We start from the raw sequence: 19,184 nt of genomic DNA on the forward strand, positions 1-19,184 counted from the left end.
ATTTACTTGTAGGCATTCTTGGTAAGCAACTGAAATCTGCTTCCATCTTCAACTTGATCGAGTCCTCTGCCTAAAATCATTGCTTTGGATCCTATTGAATAGATCGACACCCACCAGCCTGGCCCTGGGATTTAAACGTTAAAAGGTCGCCACTCCATCTTCAAGCAAACAAAATAGAGTCCCCAGAGCAAGCACGCAGGGCCAGCTGTGAGTGCCTGTGGAGCCCACACCCCTGCCTCTCACCACTCAGGTCCCTGCACAGTGGGGAGATGTGCTGCCTTGGGTAGGGGGCCCAAAGCACTCTCCTCACAGAGCCCTCCGCCCTTGTCAGGAGGCTGAAGTTTCACAGACAGACACTGCGTGTGGAGCACCTCGATCCTACCAGAAATTAAGAAATACAAGAATTAGATGCCTCCTTTGTAAATGCTGCCTTTCGGCCCCAAGCACACACCATGTCCAGCCTGATGGCATCTACAGATCGGATGAGACATGATGACACAGACTAGGGACATGGTGGGCAGACTTTCAAAGAGGGCACTTCCTGGAGACACAACATTCTTCAAAAGCCCTCAGAATGATCTGAGCTGTTCTCTTTTCTCTTCCTATCCAGAAGAAAGGGAAAGACGAAGGGGAGAAGAAAAGCTCTACCAAAAAAATCCCCCTGTCCTGTTCTCCCTCAACCTCAACCAGGACACTGCACTGCCTGGCCATCACATCGGAGGAATAGCCTTCTTTGGTTTGGGATTTCTGGGACCATTAGGAATCTCCTGTGCATCACGGGACCCCCCCCCCTTTTCACAGTCTGCCATCTGTCAGATCTCAGAGCCAACAGGATGAAATCAAGAAACCCCTCATCATTCAGTACCTCCAACAGCCCCATTCAAACAGAAATGTGAAGGCGGGATCTCTGGCATCCCTTTCTCGGATTCCCCCAGGCCACGGACACATACATGACAAAGGGATTATCCGTGATGCACCTTCACAGAACAAAACACATGCAGCTAGCCACTTTCACCGTTACTTTTCTTCCACAAATTGGAACCATGTTGTGATGGTGTCTCCCTAGAAAAGGGTGCTCCGTGGCACTGTTCTGGTTGGCTTGAAGGGTGAGGGACTATGTGTGCCACGAGGGCTAGATGTGCCACAGGCCTAGATACGCCCGTCTTCCTCGGCGCGCTGTTCCGAGTGTCTGAATGGAGTAGATGCTTAATAAATATTTCCTCAATGAGTAGATGAAGGAATAAACATTTTTTCCAGGATGTCACTATTTTATTCCAAGCAAGGGTAGTTTGATGGAATGAGTTTATTCTTTAAATCCTCACTTGAGGATATGTTTATTGATTGTTAGAGAGAGAGGAATGAGGATGGGGAGAGAGAGACATTGATCCGTTGCCTCCCACATGTGCCGAGCCAGGGATCCAGCCTGCAACCTGGACATGTGCCCTGCCTGGGAATTGAACCTGCAAACTTTTGGGTATGTGACTGTGCTCCAACTAACTGGCCACCCAGCCAGGGCAAATATTGGTTTATTCTTTACAGAGAATTTACACACTCAGTATACATTATAAAATGTTCCTTATGGGAATTTGGACACAAAGGGAAAAATTTTAAGTCCCCTGCGGCCCCACTACTGGTGACATTCTGCGTACAGCCTGACAGTCTTTTTCATGCATACACAGAGACACTTGAAAGTCGGGATGTTACATATGGATGAATCACTACATCTGTCTCTTCTCGGTGACATCTCAATGCACCAGAGGCATTTCTAGGCTCAAAGCACCCAATGGTTCTGCAATATCAGCCTCTCACTATTCAAGAATAACATTCTTTAAAAAGTTATTTTATTGTTCAATTACAGTTGTCTGTATTTTCTCCCCTGCCCCCACCCCCTCCAAACCCACCTCCCTCCCCTGCTTCCACCCTCTCCCTTGGTTTTGTCCATGTGTCCTTTATAGTAGTTCCTGAAAACCCTTCTCCCCACTGTCCCCTCCCCCCTCCCCTCTGGCTATTGTAAGATTGTTCTTAATTTCAATGACCCTGGTTATGTTTTGTTTGCTTTTTCCTTTTGTTGATTATGTTCCAGTTAAAGGTGAGATCACACGGTATTTCTCCCTCACTGCTTGGCTTAAGAATGACATACTTCATGGAATAAGCACACATCAGGTGGTTCTCGAAAGCCCTGTTACCTAACAATCTATCATCACAAGAGCATTTAAAAGCTGCACAAGTGCACTGACACCTCACCCTAGCAGCCGAATAGCGCGGTGTGTGGAAACCCAGAACGGGAGCCGGGCTGGGCAGGCTCTGAGCACGCCTCTTTTGCATTCTAGCGGTGTCCTCTCGTGCTCCCTCGCCTGATGCGCAGGATAGGGAAGATAAGGACAGTATTGCCCTCTGAGGGTTCTTACAAGGATCACGTGAGTTGATGTTTTTGAGTATTTAGAACAGTGTCCGGCATATACTAAGTGTTATAGAAATGTTAACTATTATCAATATTATCCCTAGTCTTTCTTTTCAGTTATAACAATTGCTTGGTACATAATAAGCACCGAATAACATTTTTGTCAAGTAGACAAAACAAAGCTGCTTACAGCACCATCTAGTGGTGACATTGTGGCTGTTGGTTTTTACACCTATTTAAGGATTCTACAGGGGCTCAAAGCAATGGCCGTCTTTCTCTGGCCACAATATCCTTCTGTTCACGAGTATCATACAGGATCAGCTTTGAAATAGGGGCATTTCTTAGCTGGTTCAAATTTTATGTTGACTAGATGATAGATAGGAGATTACTGGGTATTCTAGGGGACCCTATGAAGCAATCTTACTGTTTGAGTCCTTGGCATTCCAGTAATTGTACGCTACAGTGAAAGTCTATAGGGGCAGGGGTACCCCAGCCGGCGTTTTAGCCCAACAAAGGGCTGTTGGAGGCCTTCTCAGATGGGACTCACCGGCTTCCTGGGAGACCGGAACTTGGGAATTAGGTCTTCAGGCCCTGACAGTCTCTTTATCTAAATATACTACATTCACTGATGTACGTGTCTGATAGTGGACCATGAAGGAATACAGGTGAGAAGGTAGATTATAATAAATAATGATTGGATCAGGAGCAGAAAATATATAATTTTATTTGAAAATGAAGAACAACATAGAGCCAAGCATAGAATAAATGCATTAAAAATGCTTCCTGCTGCCACTCAGTTCTCTTTTTTGCTCGCTTGTGCATTTTATTCAGTATATCTTTTTAAATTTTTTAAATTTTTTCAGTTACAGTGAACAGTCCATATTATATTAGCTTCAGGTGCACCGCAAAGTGATATTTATATTTAGATATTTATATGACTTGCAGAATGATCACCATACGTAGTGATCACAATATTACTGACTACATTCCCCATGCTGTGCTTTACCTCCCCATGTCTATTTTGTAGCTGTCAATTCGCACTTCTCAATCCCTTCACCTCCTTCACCCAGCCCCCCAACACTCCTCCCATCTGGCAGTCCTCAGTTTGTTCTCTATAGCTTTAACTCTGTTTCTCTTTTGTTTATTCATTTATTTTGTTTTTTAGATTCCTCTGTTCTCCTTTGCAAGCATATTGTCTTCAGCAGGCAGTTGACTTTTTCTCCTCAATGCAAGTATAGGTCAGAATGGACAGGACTGGACAGAAGGTATGGGGGGAAGGGGAGGAGCACATGGACACAGTGGCAGGCGGACCCTCCTCAGGCATGACAATTCTCAGAAACCGCTTACCAGGCAGCCCTAAATCACAGGCAAGAGACAGGTGCTGCTTCAGTAAGCAGGTATCACAGTTGAGAGAGGCGAATCTGTTGTGTGTGTCTGTGGGGGTGCCGTACTTCAGGGTTTCTTTATTCTGAGGACTCAGAGGTGGGCTCCATGGTTTTTGAACAGTATAATTTCATAGAAAATTTTCTAGGAAGAGGGTTCATGGCTTTCATCACATTCTCAAACGTATCCATGAAACAAGTAGCTTAAGAATGAGATGCTGGACTTTCAGGAAGGGCCAGAGTGGGAAGGAAGGTGGCTACATAGAGCATGATAGCAAAATATATTCCATCACGTTATATGATGGATGATAGCTGATAGCTTAAAATAACTAAGGATTTTGATCTTGAGTGTACTAGATGGCATTCAATGATAACTTTTCATAAATTTCTAGTCACATTACCTTACTTTAACATTATCCCATCCCTATTCTTACTGTTTTAATTCATCAGCTAGTTCTAGTCCATAGCACTTTCACAGGCAAAACCTTTCTAAATTTCTGTGCTATTTCATTGTTGTTTACGGCACCGATTTCCATAGCATCATGAACAATTGTTTCATGCCTGATAGACTGTCAGGATTCACTGAGCATTAGCAAGATCCAAACCCAGCTAAACTGACTTACAGTTTCAAGATGACAGAGAGGACAGACATAGACATTTATATCCCCTCTGCCTTTCAAAATCACTCCCAAATAACAGGAGAACAAGGAAGAGAGAAATTCTACCTTTCATGGAACCATAATAGGTGAAGGCAGAAAATGGAGGGAGGATGGTTCATAGCTTAGCAAACCAGAGGAAGGGCCAGCCCCAGTGCCTTTCAGGTAAGTGAGTACAGGAAGCGGCCCGTGAGAAACAATGTCCCCCAGAAGCTGCCAGAGCTCAGGAACTGCAGGCATCAGATGCCACAGAAATGGGGTGAGCGGGGTGAGAGGGCCATGGAAACTCTGAGTCCCTAAGGCCCCATCCCCTCTCCACGTCCTCAGGGCTACTCTCGCCCTCACCTATTCCGAAAGCCAGAGTATTTGCTGGGGGAACTGAACCCCAACAAAATAAGAGAATTAAGTGAAAGTCTATATCCTCAAAGGTGAGAAGCTACATGTTGCTTTCACAGAACACCAACAGCTGTGTTCATGCTATTTCCAGCGGAAGTCCAGCGAAGCGAATTTAGACCCTGACACACAGGGGATCCTAGCAGAAGATCCTGAGCAGAGGATCCTGTCCCTCTGCTCACCCTGTGGTAAGGGCCCGGCCACCAGCAGATACCAGGCTCACACATGGCTGCCTGGTGAGCACTGGGACGCCTCGCTCCTGCGAGTGAACTACCAGGCACCAGAGCAACACAGAGAGACAGAGGTCAGAGGAAACAGGCAATCAGGGAACAGAAACAATGTCAGAGGAATTATAATTAATGTCCTCAAAAAACAAGAGACGATAATGCAGCCATGAGAGAAGAAAAGCACCTTATTAGAAAAGGAGCCGCAGACAAGAAAATGCTTATAAGTGAAAAGTATTATTGCTCCTAGAAAGTAAGAGAGAAAAAGTCAATATGGGCAATGGAACGGAAAGAGGAAACAAGGAAATCAATGCAAGAAGTCCAATGCCCACCCAGTTGGAGCTGCAGTCAAATAGGACAGAAAAAAATGGTGAAGAGAAAATTATTCAGAAAAGTATAAACAAGAATGTTGTACTGAGCAAGCAAAATGGGAGAAAAGCCCCAAACCAAAACAACCCTTTGTGAAATTGCCAAACCTCGGGGACAGAGGATCCTGAAAGAGGAAAGATCAAGTAACACTCAAAGTACTGGGAAGAAGAATGACATAGTTCTCTAACTTCCGAAATAAGAAAACAATGGGCAGAACTGCAAAATGCTGTGAGAATGTTGCAAGGAAAATTGTTAGGCAAGCTAACCAATTGTGTAGAAGAATAGATTAAAGACATTATTAGTCATACAATTGTCAAAAAAAGTAACTCCCCTAGTGTTAAAAAATGAACACCCTTTCCCATGAAGCTTCTGGTGGATGTGTTCCGCACACGGAGGAAGTAAACAAGGAAAGAGGTGCAGGGTGTGGAGATGGGAGATGGGAGATGGGAGATGGGAGATGGGAGATGGGAGATGGGGGGGCGGGGCAAAGCTGGCAGCAGACAGAATCCAGGCCAAGGAGAAGAGCCAGGCGAAGGCAGGGAGTCCCGGGGACAGTGAGGGATCTAACAAATGTTAGCTGTGACTCTTTGCAGAGCAGTGTGGGATGTGAGAAGACTTAGATGTGCAACAAAATCTTAACTCTAGGAAATGAAAACATTACACAAGAAACGATTACCAGATACTAGGTAGCTTTGCAGTGACTGTTTACAGAGTGTGTGAGACCCTAGGCACATAGCATTTCTGGCCCTGCTTCCTCACCTGTACCTGGGGATAATAATAGTTCCCATCCCACAGGTCCGTTAGGAGAATGAGTAAGTTAAACAGCTGCAAAGCTCATAGAACTGTGTCAGGCACACAGGAAGGACTATGTAAGTACTTGGTGAATAACTAAGTGTTACTAATATAAGAATCTATATAGAAATGTGGTGTAAAATACCTACCAAATTAGATAAAGAAGAAAATGGAAAGTGGTCGCAGTTGGGAATCAAGGAGAAGGATGAAGAACGACTGTTTTTGGTTCTAAGTCTCTTAAAAACAATTTGAATTCTTAGAAACTATTGCAGGTAACACTTCAAGTAAAATAAAATTAACTGAAAACCCAGAGCCAGCTCCAAAGTTCAGTGAAAGCGCACACAGCTTTGACACAGGCTGGTTCATCACGCCCCAGACAACCTATTCATGTTCCCATTTACTGTGCGAATTAAATCACACGTCTTTCCAAGTGTAGCAGTGGACCCAATTTAAATTTTAAAATTAGACTTTCCCACACAGGAACTTATCATTTAGTTACTTCTGCAACAAAAACCTAATTAATTAAAAAACAAACTTTGCACGGCTGTAAGGGAAGTGCCTTATGGCTACTAGCCGGTGCCCCTGGGTCTGGGGAGACACACGCGAGCAGCTCAGCCCGACCCGGCCGCTCCTCCCGCCTCTGGTAAAGGTTTCAGTGCAGTGAAATCCACTGGGAGACCGACAAAGCAAAAGCGGGAGACGCGGAGGACATGGATCAGGAAAACGCATAGACTCGCTTTTCAGAGGTTTGCTTGCTCTTCGGAGCTGATGAAGAGACAGCAGGGGCGAAGACCCGCTGCTGCTCTGGGTCACAGGGCGACCTCACACCGCACCCCAAAGAAGCCACACCACACCTGTGCACTGTGCAGGCACGGGGCCGAGGGTGACAAAACAAAGAATTCCAATGATGCTCATTCTGGGTCACCAAACCCTCTGCCCAATTCCAGTTTGTAAGACATGCCCTGCTTTCCTGTCTCTAAGAATGGAAGTGGTTCTTCAAGCTAACTTCTAGAATATTGTCAGGTAACAGTTTCAGTACTTCTCAGTCGCCTCTTTTACTATACAGGGGGCCCTGGCCAGGCTGCTCAGTTGATTGGAGTGTCATCCGATCCACCAAAATATTGCAGGTTTGATCCCCAGTATGGGAGGCAACCAACAGGTGTTTCTATGTCACATCGATGTTTCTCTCTCTCTCTCCCACTTCCTCTCTCCAAAATCAATAAGCATATCTTTGGGTGAGAATTGAAAATATATATTAAGGGGACTAACGGATGTTTTGTGGCAGGCTTTCGTTTGATTGGTATCTGGTGGATATAACATTCAGTTCTAAGTTCTCAGCCCCCTTCCGGCCCAGGACACGCACATCTCTGAGATGAAGAGTCACAGAGCACGTTTTGCGCCAGCCCTTCATCACACTGTCACTGTGTCTGGGGAGTGCAACCTTTTCTCTAAAAAGGGAACAAAATAGTCTAGACTGTGTTCTGGTGGCCCTGCGTGGCTCCCTGTGACCCAGAGACAGCTCATCATTGCGGGGACCTTAGTCTGTGCAAGTCACCGCCCGATTCACCGTCATCTGAGGGGGTGGCAGTTAATCGTTCCCTTAAATGATGTGGGCATGAAAACAGAACTGAGGATCGCTCAGCAGACGAACCATATCCATCCTCCGTGCCCTGAGTGCTGACTGCTGCCCTTTCCTCTCCTTCCCAGACGGCCGGGTTTCAAGAGATTCTGACCGAGGTGGAAATCTTAGCGGTGATTGTGGGATGCCTGTGTCATGACCTCGACCACAGGGGAACGAACAATGCCTTCCAAGCTAAGTAAGTGTTCTAACTGTTGTTATTTTAATGCATTTGCCTTCCCATCCAGAGCAAAGGTGACCAATGCTAAAGAGTAAAGCATTAATTTCTGGCATCCGAGGCCAAGGCCACGCAGGCTTGGGCTGGCATGTCGTGGGGCCCATCCATCTTTATAATTCCCTATTCTTCTTTTAATTGCAGATTTGCCCTTCCTGTCATGCTTGTTGATTTGGTCTCTCTGTTGACCCCAGTCGGATAACAAAGCACAGATTTTAAAGCACCTGGTTTTTTTTTCCTCCGCGCATATTGGCTTTCATGGCATTTTAAAGCTTTTTGGACTTGGTACCCTAAAATCTGGTTTTGAGACGATTAAAAGGACATTGACTGAGAAAAATTTAAATTTTATGAAGCAAAATATCTCTTCCTTCCCTGATAGATTCCCTTCCAGGTTCTTTTGGTTCTGGATGTCACATAAAGGGCAGTGAAGAAACGCTACATGCTGGAACATGGCCTCTGCTCTTCCCACAGCAAGGGGGCAACAGAGAAGGAGAGGTCTCCAACCACTTGGTCTCCAACCACGTGGAGACTGGGGGTGTGCAGGCACATAACGTGCACGGGCAGAGCAATCCGTCCCTCTGCAAGATGGACTGGTGGAGAGAGCTGTTGTCCTTCGGCTCCCACTGCAGCCTGGGCCGTAGGGTGTGGGTGTGGGTGTGGGTGTGGGTGTGGGTGTGGGTGTGGGTGTGGAACTCCCGAGGCTTACAGGGAGGGCCCAGTTTGAATGTTCCTACTACCTGTCAGCAAGCAAAACGGTGTGGGTTCAGAGGCCGGAGAAAAGAGTTTGGGGGTGAAGGGCACATTAAGGAAGGCTTCAACAGAGTGGTGAGATTAACTGTCAAGATGACTGATTTCAAAGCCCCCATTAACAGGTGCAGCTCCGTAGCAGGAAACCTCAACAGACCACCATTTTTTCTGTTCCCCCAAACACCTACCAAAGATGCCCTGGAATCCTGGCCACTTGCATTTGCTCCTGATCTAGCAAATGAACTTTGAGGGTGTGTCCTTCTTTATCCATCCTGGATCTTAGAGCCCATCCCTTCAGCCCTCCCTTCTCCATATCCTAAAATTTATTGACTTCAGTTTCTGTGACATTCACTTTGCGAAACCCCAGCCCCAGTTCAATCTAACAATTCAGTTTGATGCTGCTTTGTCTGGACTTACAAAGGCTTTAGTAGAAAATATCACAGTTGTGAGAGTTTGAGATATGCCAAATGCATCGTCTCCCAGCTGAGCAGCATGCTCGGTATTCCCAGACTCTGTGTCCCTGGCCCATCTCTCCCCCACTGCTCTCAGCAGTTCTATATAGGGCGCATTCTCCCCTCCTAACCACCTCCGGTCTCCCCCCTCCCCAGCTCTACTCAGCAGATCACCTTACCTCCTCCTCCACGGAGAAAATTGAGGCCATCAATCGAACACTCCCTCAATTTCCTCCCCTGCCACATACAAACTTATCTGTCTGGCCCCATCCTTTCCTCCTAACCGCCTATCTCAGTGAAAAGGCTGTCCTTCCTCTTGTCTGATGCTAACCCTCCCATCCTGGCTTTGGATGCCTTTCTTGCTCCCTCCTCTGAGACCTTGCTCTATTAATCTTCCTCTCTCCCTTCCCTGTATCTCCCTTCCCTTTTCTACTAGCTCTCAGCATCTTATTAAAATGAACAGTTCCCCCACTTCTTGACAAAGCCCACTCTAACTCCCACTTCTCCCTCTATTCTATTTCTCTTCCTTCCTTTCCAGTCAGTCTTCTAGGAAGGCTCATCGCCGCCACTTCCCCATCCGCTGCCCTCCCAAGTGCCTTCTGGTTCTGCTTCACCAGGGGAACTTCCCTCAGTAACGCCACCAACGGCCCCTTTCCCTAGGGCTGCTGGGCACCCTTATTGTCCTTTCTTGGCCCTTCTTCCCAGGAGACCCATTTCTGCTCCCTCCTTCCTAGAACTCTCTCTTCCATTGTCTCCCAGACAAAGGGTTTCGCCTACCTTTCTAGCCTTTCTTCTCAGTGCATTTCAAGGCCTCCTCCTGCTGTCCCAGCCAGCACTCTTGTTCTGTCCCTCTCCTGCTCTCCACAATCCTTCCTGCAAGGCCCACACCTGACGCTGATCAGCCCCAAACCAGATCTTGGACCCATACTTCTCTGCTTCTCCCCAGGCACCTATCCCAACTGCTCGAGAGGCACCTCCCATTGAAGTCTCACTGACAGGTCAGTCTCAGTCTTCCCTCTGTCCTCTGTCCCTTGTTCTCTATCTCAGTGACTAGCACCGCCAGAAATCCACAAGTCACCCACATTCCTTCCTTGACACCCTAAAGTTAACATCTCAAGTCACCACTGCTTCTTTCCGTCTCTCCTGGGTTGCTACAATGAACAGCCCAACTCTCCTCCTCTAGTCCTGCCGCCTAGGCACTCCAGATAATCTTTGTAGTTCACAAAGCTCATCGGCTCACTCCCCTGCTCAACAACCATTCACTGGCTTCCTTGGCTTTAAGAATAATGTTCATATTCCTCAGTTTAGCTCTTTAGGGCTCTTTTCAACCAGACTCCCGCCCATCTCTGGTCCAGCACCACTCCTTTCATGGTACCCCAACCAAGGCATCGATATTCCAGATACAATGGGGCTGCTTGAAGTGCTCAGTGGGATCTAGCTGGTTACTCCTCTCTGCTCCCCGGCGTTGTCTCCCTGCCTGGACGCCCTTCTTCTTCTTTCTCCTGCAAGCCCACCCCGGGGTCCTATTCCTGCCGCACCTTCCCCTTGTCAACTTTGTGTGCTCAGGCTGTGCTTTTTCAAAAGTGCGCATCTCACTCTATTTTAATTGCTGATTAACAGGTGTGTCTCCCCTTCTCCTTGAGTTCTGATGATGTGAAAGAAATACCAGGAGCACAATAAGCATACAACAAATGTTTGCTGAGTGAATGGATGAACAATGAATGTGTAAATGGATGAGATCTTAATTATTTTAGTACAGTTTTTCCATAAATTTTTCTGATTTCTTAATTAAGTATAACCATTTTTTTAGATTATTATAAAACCCAGTTGTTACAGTCATGGTTTGATGTTGTCTTCACCTGCCCAGTCCCTGGCACCTGGTTGAAGCACAAACTGCTATGCTTTCATTATAGGGTCTGACCATTCCCATATCTGCATTTTACTAATTTTTAGGATGTCTTTCTCTCTTAGGGCAATGACATCCTTGTGTCTCCTTCTGGCACCGCTTCTCCAGCCCCCGACCATTCTGCCCCTTATGCATAAAGAAGAGATAAATGTGGTAGAGCTTATAAAACAAGTGTGAGCTCCTTCTGAGTTCTTTTAAGAGTCCTATGCACACCACTTGTACTTAAATACCAACGTCCTTCTCCCCACGAGCCTGTCTGTCACACTGAGAGGCAGTTCTTGCTGGTTGGTCTTTCAGTTCTTTGGGCCAAGAGTACACACCTATTCCAAACCCATTGAATCATATTTTCTCTCTCAGGAATTTGCTGTTGGATTACCATGGTACTGACTGAGTTAGTTGTTGTAGACTAGCTGCAGACTCGGGAGCTGAGGCTGCCATTTCGGGAAACCTGTCATGACCACATGCCAAGGGGATAGGAGCAGTGTGTGGAGAGAACACAAGAAGGTAGACATTTGGAGAGAAGCAGAGACAAGAGCTTGTAAAACCCTAGAGAAATGGAGAAAAATCAGACTTGATTCCTGGCTTCACACATCTCTACTCCTGTTTCCAGAGTACCCAGCCATACTTACGATAATTAGGCTCCCTCAAAGTGGCTGGTGTCTTTTCGTCTTTTTTTTTTTTAATTTCTAGGAAGATGGTTCTAATTTATTTCTGTTCTTTGCAACGAGCAGTCCCTGAGACAATGAGAAGAGTTGCAACGTACTTGTTTACACTCTCACGCACTCACCCACATCTCCGTTAGGGGAGGTGTTTCATCTCTGTTTGAGGGAGGAACTGAGCCTCATACTCCAGAATGCGGCAAAGTGGCATTCAGACCTGGGCTGTCTGATCCCCAAAGCCAGTCCTGAACATGGCCTCACACTGTTTTTCAAGACTCTGTGATATTTATTTTGGGCCTTTGACTTTTCAGTTTCTTGGCTGACTTGCCATATATATGAGCTCTGGAAAACTAAAATACAGTTGATACTCTGAGAACCAAGACATGGAGCTATAAAAAATCATAGAACTGAACTAGACCTTGGTAGTCTTCTTTTTCAACACCTTAATTTTACAAAAACAGAAGTGGAGATTCTCAAATCTTAGGTTACTTGCATAAGATTAAACAGTTTTCAAAAACTGTTAGGTATTAAGTCACTAGTACTAGAACTCAATTTTATTATTCTATTTATTTTTGCACCCTCAAGTCATGTGATCAGATCTGCCTGACCTCACTCGACCTGACGCGTTTCTTCACCCTGATTAAGAAATGGGACATCAATCAGTCCTGTCTCTACCACACGGAGTCCCTTCTGCACTTGGGACAGGGAGGACCCCTCACCACCCAACCTCAGTTAAAATTTCCTTGGACAGTGAAGGCTGGTAGCGACCTTTTACAACATGGTGAAAGAACTCTCTTTTTATTGATTAGAATAAAATTTATCCAGTAAGTGTGCCATGGTTTAGAGAATCCCTAGGAAGAAATCTACATCTTTATTTCCTTTGATATTTCCCAATAATTGCATGTTTTCTGTGTGCAAGGTGCTGGGCTAGGCATTGTGGGCAGAACAAAGAAGTACAGCCAACAGTCCCTTCCCTTAACGTATTCACAGTCTAATTTCAACCTTTCAAGTGATTTGGAAATGGAATTTAAATGCACCAATTATTATGTAAAGCAAAGCATATGCTACCTTTTTTTCCTATAGAAGGCTATAAAAAAACAGAAGACATTTAGCCGGGGACAAATTACTATATAAAATGCAAAATGCCTCTACAATAAAAAGTTGTGACTTTAGTTATAGCAGAGTATGATTTATTCTCTTAGCCTTTCCGATAAGTGAACCTTTGCATTTTCATATTTTAGTCTTAATTTTTAAGCGTCGGAGTACGTGCCACGAATGATCAATACGTAGAGAGGGCGGGGATACCACGGGGCTTTGAAATCGCTCTGTTAACGCCTCTCTCCTGTTTTCTCCAGGGAAAGCCTTTCGCACTCATCCCCCTCTCTGTTACAGCTGCCCCTGATGATTAAATATCAGGACCGAGCAGCTTTGTGGGGCGTTCTCCTAGGAGACTTCTTCTATTCATTTCTAGCATAATCTCTTCTACTCATTTCTGGGGAATGAAAACCCATGTTGTCGCTTTCGGCCAGGTCCCAGAAGTGAGATCCCGGGGCACATTAATCTGCCGTGACAGCCTAATCCTCGCCACCTCCCAACAGTTCTCAATTTCCTAATTACCTTTCATAGTTTTCCTTTTTAAAGTTTCCTGTGAGCCACGGCTGCACCCTTCTGTTAAGTCTCCGGTCCAAAGCTCGAGCGTATCTAGGGAAGTTACAAAGGTGCACTCCCCTTGCGCGCTTGTTTTTGGTGCCTGTGCACAGCGCCGAAGGCGTGTAGGGACGTACTTTCACTTCGACTTTTCTTTTTAATAAGTTTCTCCTCAGTGTGCAGCCTGTTTTCCCCGCAAAAAAAGACAACTTTGGTGTGATGGGATGAACTGGTCATAATAAGCATCATGAATATGTAAAATATTCCTATGCTTATGGAATTTGGAGACTCTTCCCTTCCTCTCTCTCTTCTGTCTCCACACACTCTCCATACATACATATATAAATATATATAATATTCTCACTATTAAGGTGTATGTGCCCCAAAACTACTTATATGAAGCATACACTTGCCACAATTAAAATGAGATGTGGTGTTAAAGTCAACTTTTTCCATATGTGATGGATTTGGATTAGGTTTTTTAATGTGCAATATGGAAGTATACCTTTATACAAAGTATATCACATGAACAGACATGGCCTCCTTAAAAAATCTTTTAACTAAGATTGTTTAATACAGTGCATTATGATTCCCTCCTGCAGAATCACGGTGCCTGTTTTCACAGACTGGGAAATCCTGCAGTGGAGAAACCATTTAACTTTTTAAACCCAGAGTTTCCCAAACACATTTGACCATAGGGTCTTTTTATATTTCTGCCCATAATGCCATTCCAAGTAACTCATATTTTGTAGAACATTTTTTGATAAAGTTTATCCCAACAGATACATACTTTTTTGCCACTTACATCAAGTTTTATGACCGTGCACTTCACCCTCGCTGTGCTGCAAGGTTCACGGCATATGTGTCTGGTGCTAGGAGGCCACACAGGTGAGCACTGTTAGTGTGAGGGTCTCCCACGCAATCCCAGGGGACTGAGAGCTCCCCGAGGGGAAGAGCCCTGTCTTACCTTTGCACTCCGCCTGCCTGCAGCCTGGCATCCTAACGATCACCAGCACCTGAAAGAATGAATGAACAGAGGGATGGATGAAGGAATGAATCACAGTGTCTTCATGGCAGTTTCATAGCTTTGGTCTGGTTCAGTCACCAAATCTACACATTTTAATGGTTAGCTCAGTATGGTGTGTGTGAGTGGGGGGAGGATAATGTAAGATGGAATTGTAAAAGGGAGCCAAGAGGGAATCTGATGATGAAGACGCCCAAACTGTAGACAGTCAGATGGCTGCATTGCACCAACACCCTGAGAGTCCTCCTGAGGGAATGCAGCAGTTTGGAAGCCGTGTGGACCTTGGGAAGAGGGGAGGCGCAGCATAGGGGCCTCCAGAGTCTTCGTTATAAGCTGTTCCATAGTTAAAGGAGGAAACATCCTACTCATACTTAAAAAAGAAAATGCAAAGTGGTCATGATCACCTAGCTGATTTAACTTTGTGAGTTATGATGCTAAACCAACACCATAAAGGAAGAGACAGGATTTTGCATCTGGACCCCAGTTCACATCACTGACCCTGTTATCAGGATTCCCACCAGCACAGGCTCAGCTGGCACAGCTGATTGGTTGAGACGAATCACAGGGGTCTGAGCCTATGGGTAGTAGTTACACTAGTAGAATTCTGAATTCAAGTTTTTAGCCTTCTTTCACTTATGACAACCAGCTCAACAGAAACTGACAATCAAATATCAGAAATGTGCAAGGTATAATTAGCTTTCTAGTTATGTGATGAGAAGAAGCTTACAAATTTAGATTCCAGAACCTGTACTTACTAGCTCTGTCACCTTGGAAACGTAATGTAACTTCTCTGAGCCTTGGGCTTCCTCATCTGTAAAATGAAAGGACCACACTGCTTCATGGCTGTTGTTAGGGCTAGATGAAATAACGTACTAAGTTGCCAATTTGTTCCCTAGTGCATATACCGTATGTTGCCATGTATAATGCACACTTTTTTGCTCAAATTTTTTGAGGGAAAAATAAGGATGTACATTATACATGGGTAGTACTAATTTCATATCTATATAAATGTTTGTAATTTATGCTTATGTGTTAAAAGTGTAACTCTAGAAAGCAATAACAATATCTGTATGTTCAAAACTAAATGCTAAAATTATTTTACAATGTAAAAAACAAGTATCTAAATATAAATACATAAAAATTGCATTAAAAAATTAAAACAAAAGTATTTTTCTTGAAAGTTGGGCCCCAAAATGTGGGTGCATGTTGTACATGGCAAAATACAGTAGGTACTTATTCATGACAGCTAATATTGTTAATAACACTGTTATAAAACATGTTAACCCACTTATTACTGCAAAGCTTCCAATTTTAACTAGAATCTCTGGACATACCACTGTGTGCTTATTAGCTAAGCAGCTAATACTATTTTTAAGCACATACTCCATGCAAAGCATTTGGATGTGACATGCATATAAACTCTCTATGAATAGCCCATGTAAATTTGAAGTATCTTAGAATTTTAAAGGCCAAGACAAATATAGTCAAGACACAATACATTGTGCTTTTTGAAAAATATATTTTCATAAAAATAAGCTCTATGTTTAAAAAATAACATCTAACATTAAATATTAATCACTGATTACTAAGATTAGCCCAACAAATGTTCACTCATTAAATGATATAGATTAAGACAAGATTTAAAGAAATAACACAAGCCTGATTAAAATCTCCACACCCTTTTTACTAGCCCTATTCATAATAATCCCTACAGAACATCACCGTGCTATGTTTTTCCAATATGTGGTCAGCCCTGAGTCTTTCAAGGCACCCCTGAACTGGCCATGCCCTTGGACTGCCTCCCACTGGAGAAGGAGGGCAGCTCATGCCCGAGTCCGCCACGTTACCCTTCAGTGCAGTCTCTGCTCCTCCCACTAGCAGGGCAGACCATGAGCCATCAGTCTCCAGTGCTTCCAAGTTAAGACCAAGTTGCCTTTTCAAAGTCCAAGCTCCCCACAATGAGCAAGAAAGAACACAGACACCTGGATGAGTCCTCAACTAAATCCCATGACTGTGCTGTAAACCCTAGGATTCTCTGGAACTCTCTTGACTCTTTCAATGCTCTAAATCCTGTGTTCCAAAAGACCTAGAAGTGAGCACACTCAAGCATTTAAATGAACACTCGGCCAAACTGAAATTGCTGAGGAATGGGTTGTTCCACATAAGTAAAATTTTAAGATATTCAAAATAATCCTTTGAGGTATCAGTTCCCATTATATTTATTTACAGTGGAAGTGTCTTTGTGTTTTAATTATTCATGAATAATTAATGTAGACCACAATCTACTGCATGACAGGCACTGATAGGCACTGCCAAGTATTTAATTGTATTTGCATAAACGACAGGTGAGTAGTTAATATTATCATACTTTTAGACACAAAGAAACTGAGTCTTAATAAGACCGAGTAACTGCCCCATGCTGTGATCGAGAGTTGAGGTTTGACTCCAAATCCAGGGAACTTCCCAGAGTTCTACACTGAGCTATCATAGCATGGCTCTGGGCTGGAAAACCACAGTATAAGCTCGTCAGCCTTGCATGTAAAGTAGCGAAATATTCGCAAGGTCTTTTCCCATGGACAGTCAAACACACTGCATGTAAGACCATTGTTCCGGACGCTCAGAGGCTGTGTAGGATTTAGCCTATGGAATCAACCCTCATCCCCAGAGCCAGAAGTTATGCCTTGTGTCCTCAGGTCGCCCGAAGCACTTTGACTGGACCTGGGACATTTTCTGAGGTGTTTCTGTTGTGTCACGTGCCTTGATTTCCCTGTGACCACATCTCATTTCCCTTATTCATCTGTAGATTTCTTAGAATCAGGGACTGTGTCTTACTCAGTATCGTATCATCCACAGCATCGAGGTTAACACATAGAAGGTTCCCAAAAGGTTTGCCTAGTAGATTAGTGACCAACACAAGCAGTTACTTGTAAATGTATCTGCTCGTGGTCCTTTGCCAAAGCCAGAAAAGCAGTTTGATCCCAAGAGCTGGTGTGGGGGCATTGTTGACAGGTAAAGGGCCCAGTCACTGACCCTTCTGTCCTCTTTCAGGAGTGGCTCCGCCCTGGCCCAGCTCTACGGCACCTCGGCCACCTTGGAGCACCACCACTTTAACCACGCTGTGATGATCCTTCAAAGTGAGGTACACACCTCGTGCTCCACCTCTCCCCTTGCCAGGAAACCAATGAAGCATCGTTTCTACCCTCTCTTTGTAGTGCCGTGGCTAGACAGAGAGAGGTGGAACAAAAGTTTTTAAGCCAAACTACTAGACCTTTTTGGTGGCTTTTAAAATTCAGTTAGACATCTGACCAAGGACCTGGTTCAAATTCTTCCTGAGCCAATTCAGTTGGGCTTCATTGTTGCCTTGGGGGTTTTCCAGATTCACTTAGCAGCGGAGACACCTCAAGCCTGTCTTACCCTCCTCAGGGGCACAGAAGCCCGCTAAACACAGGGATGGGATCCAGGTAGTGAGTGGCCCAAATTTCCCATTTGGTGAAACCTAAAGCCGCTTTAAAAGATGGTTGAAACAGAAACAGGGTGAGAAAGTCATACTTTACTAGCACAACTGAGACATCTATAAAAACACAAAACCTTAAAATTGCAAGGGGCACCAGTATGAAAGTGAGAACGGCAGCGAACTTGAGACCCAGGCTGGGGCCATGGGCCTCGTTTTGCTGCACCAGGGTTTGCAGGACTTGGAAGTACTCGTATAGTTTTAGCTCCCCAAGGAGAAAGGAACCCCTACTGACTCTGGCGGAGGCATGAACGACTTTGCAATTGCCAGGAAAGGATCTGTTTAATTTTCTGCAGGCGTACAGACTTTTGTTGGTGAGGCCAGGAAGGGATCATCTGTTCCTCATTATTTGTCAGTTCTCTAGCTGTGCCATTAATTATTATTATTATCTTCATTAAGGCCCTGCTTTGCTGGAATAGCATCATTAAATATGGAGGTTTTTTCCTCCAGCCTGTCTTGAGAAAGCATGTCTTTTGCAGTCTCATGAAGGCCTTGTTCGACCCCATAAAGGACGGTTGGCAGTGCGGCTGGGGAAGGGCGAGCCGCCGGAGAGGTGGGGTTTCAGCTGAGAAGACCGGAAACCTCCAGGGTCAGGCCCTGGGTAACTCTGACAGAAACCAGCACCCCGGCACCCGGGGCTCAGGCGTTCCCCTGGGAAACGGGTTTTAGCCCAGCGCTGTGGAAAGGGAAGTGGGACAGGAGGAACTGGGGTTCGGGCTACTGTTTCTACAATAGTGATGGGATGGGTGTGTGCCTCAACCCCCAGGAGCCCCACCTTCGTAATAACAGGGAGTATAAACAGGGTGTCAGAGTTTGCTCCGGTCATCTGTTTGTTTAGGCAAACAAACCCCACTAGCTCAGAATTTGTCTTCCTACAAATAAAATACCCCCGCGGACCCACAGTTCTCTGTGAAGAACACGGAATAACGATGATGCTATTACTCTGCAGGAGGCAACTGGTGCTGCAGGCCCTGCTCTGGCGCTTCCCCCATCCCCTTCTGACCTGACCCTCGGAGGGGCAGACATGCGGAGGGCACTCTCACCCAGCTTTCCAAATGAAGCAGGCACAGAGCGCTTGGATGGCCCCACAAGACCACCCCAGACTCTGTCCCACCACTTGGTTCTCTTTCCATCCACACCCCCCTTCTCCCTAAGTGAATGAAAGCAG

At 45.2% G+C, this 19,184-nt stretch overlaps 1 protein-coding gene across 1 annotated transcript in view; it reads left to right on the top strand.

Annotated features, from left to right (window-relative positions):
- PDE11A (phosphodiesterase 11A) overlaps positions 1-19,184 on the top strand; it is a 326,451-nt gene that overhangs the window by 243,517 nt on the left and 63,750 nt on the right. The window contains exons 13-14 of the mRNA XM_037044380.1: positions 7,925-8,034; positions 17,554-17,644. Coding sequence (XP_036900275.1) covers positions 7,925-8,034; positions 17,554-17,644 — 201 coding nt within the window. The remainder of the gene's footprint in view (positions 1-7,924; positions 8,035-17,553; positions 17,645-19,184) is intronic.

Source organism: Sturnira hondurensis, unplaced genomic scaffold, assembly GCF_014824575.4.
Source record: "Sturnira hondurensis isolate 20B ecotype Veracruz unplaced genomic scaffold, ASM1482457v3 Scaffold0004136, whole genome shotgun sequence".
Taxonomy (NCBI): Eukaryota; Metazoa; Chordata; class Mammalia; order Chiroptera; family Phyllostomidae; genus Sturnira; species Sturnira hondurensis.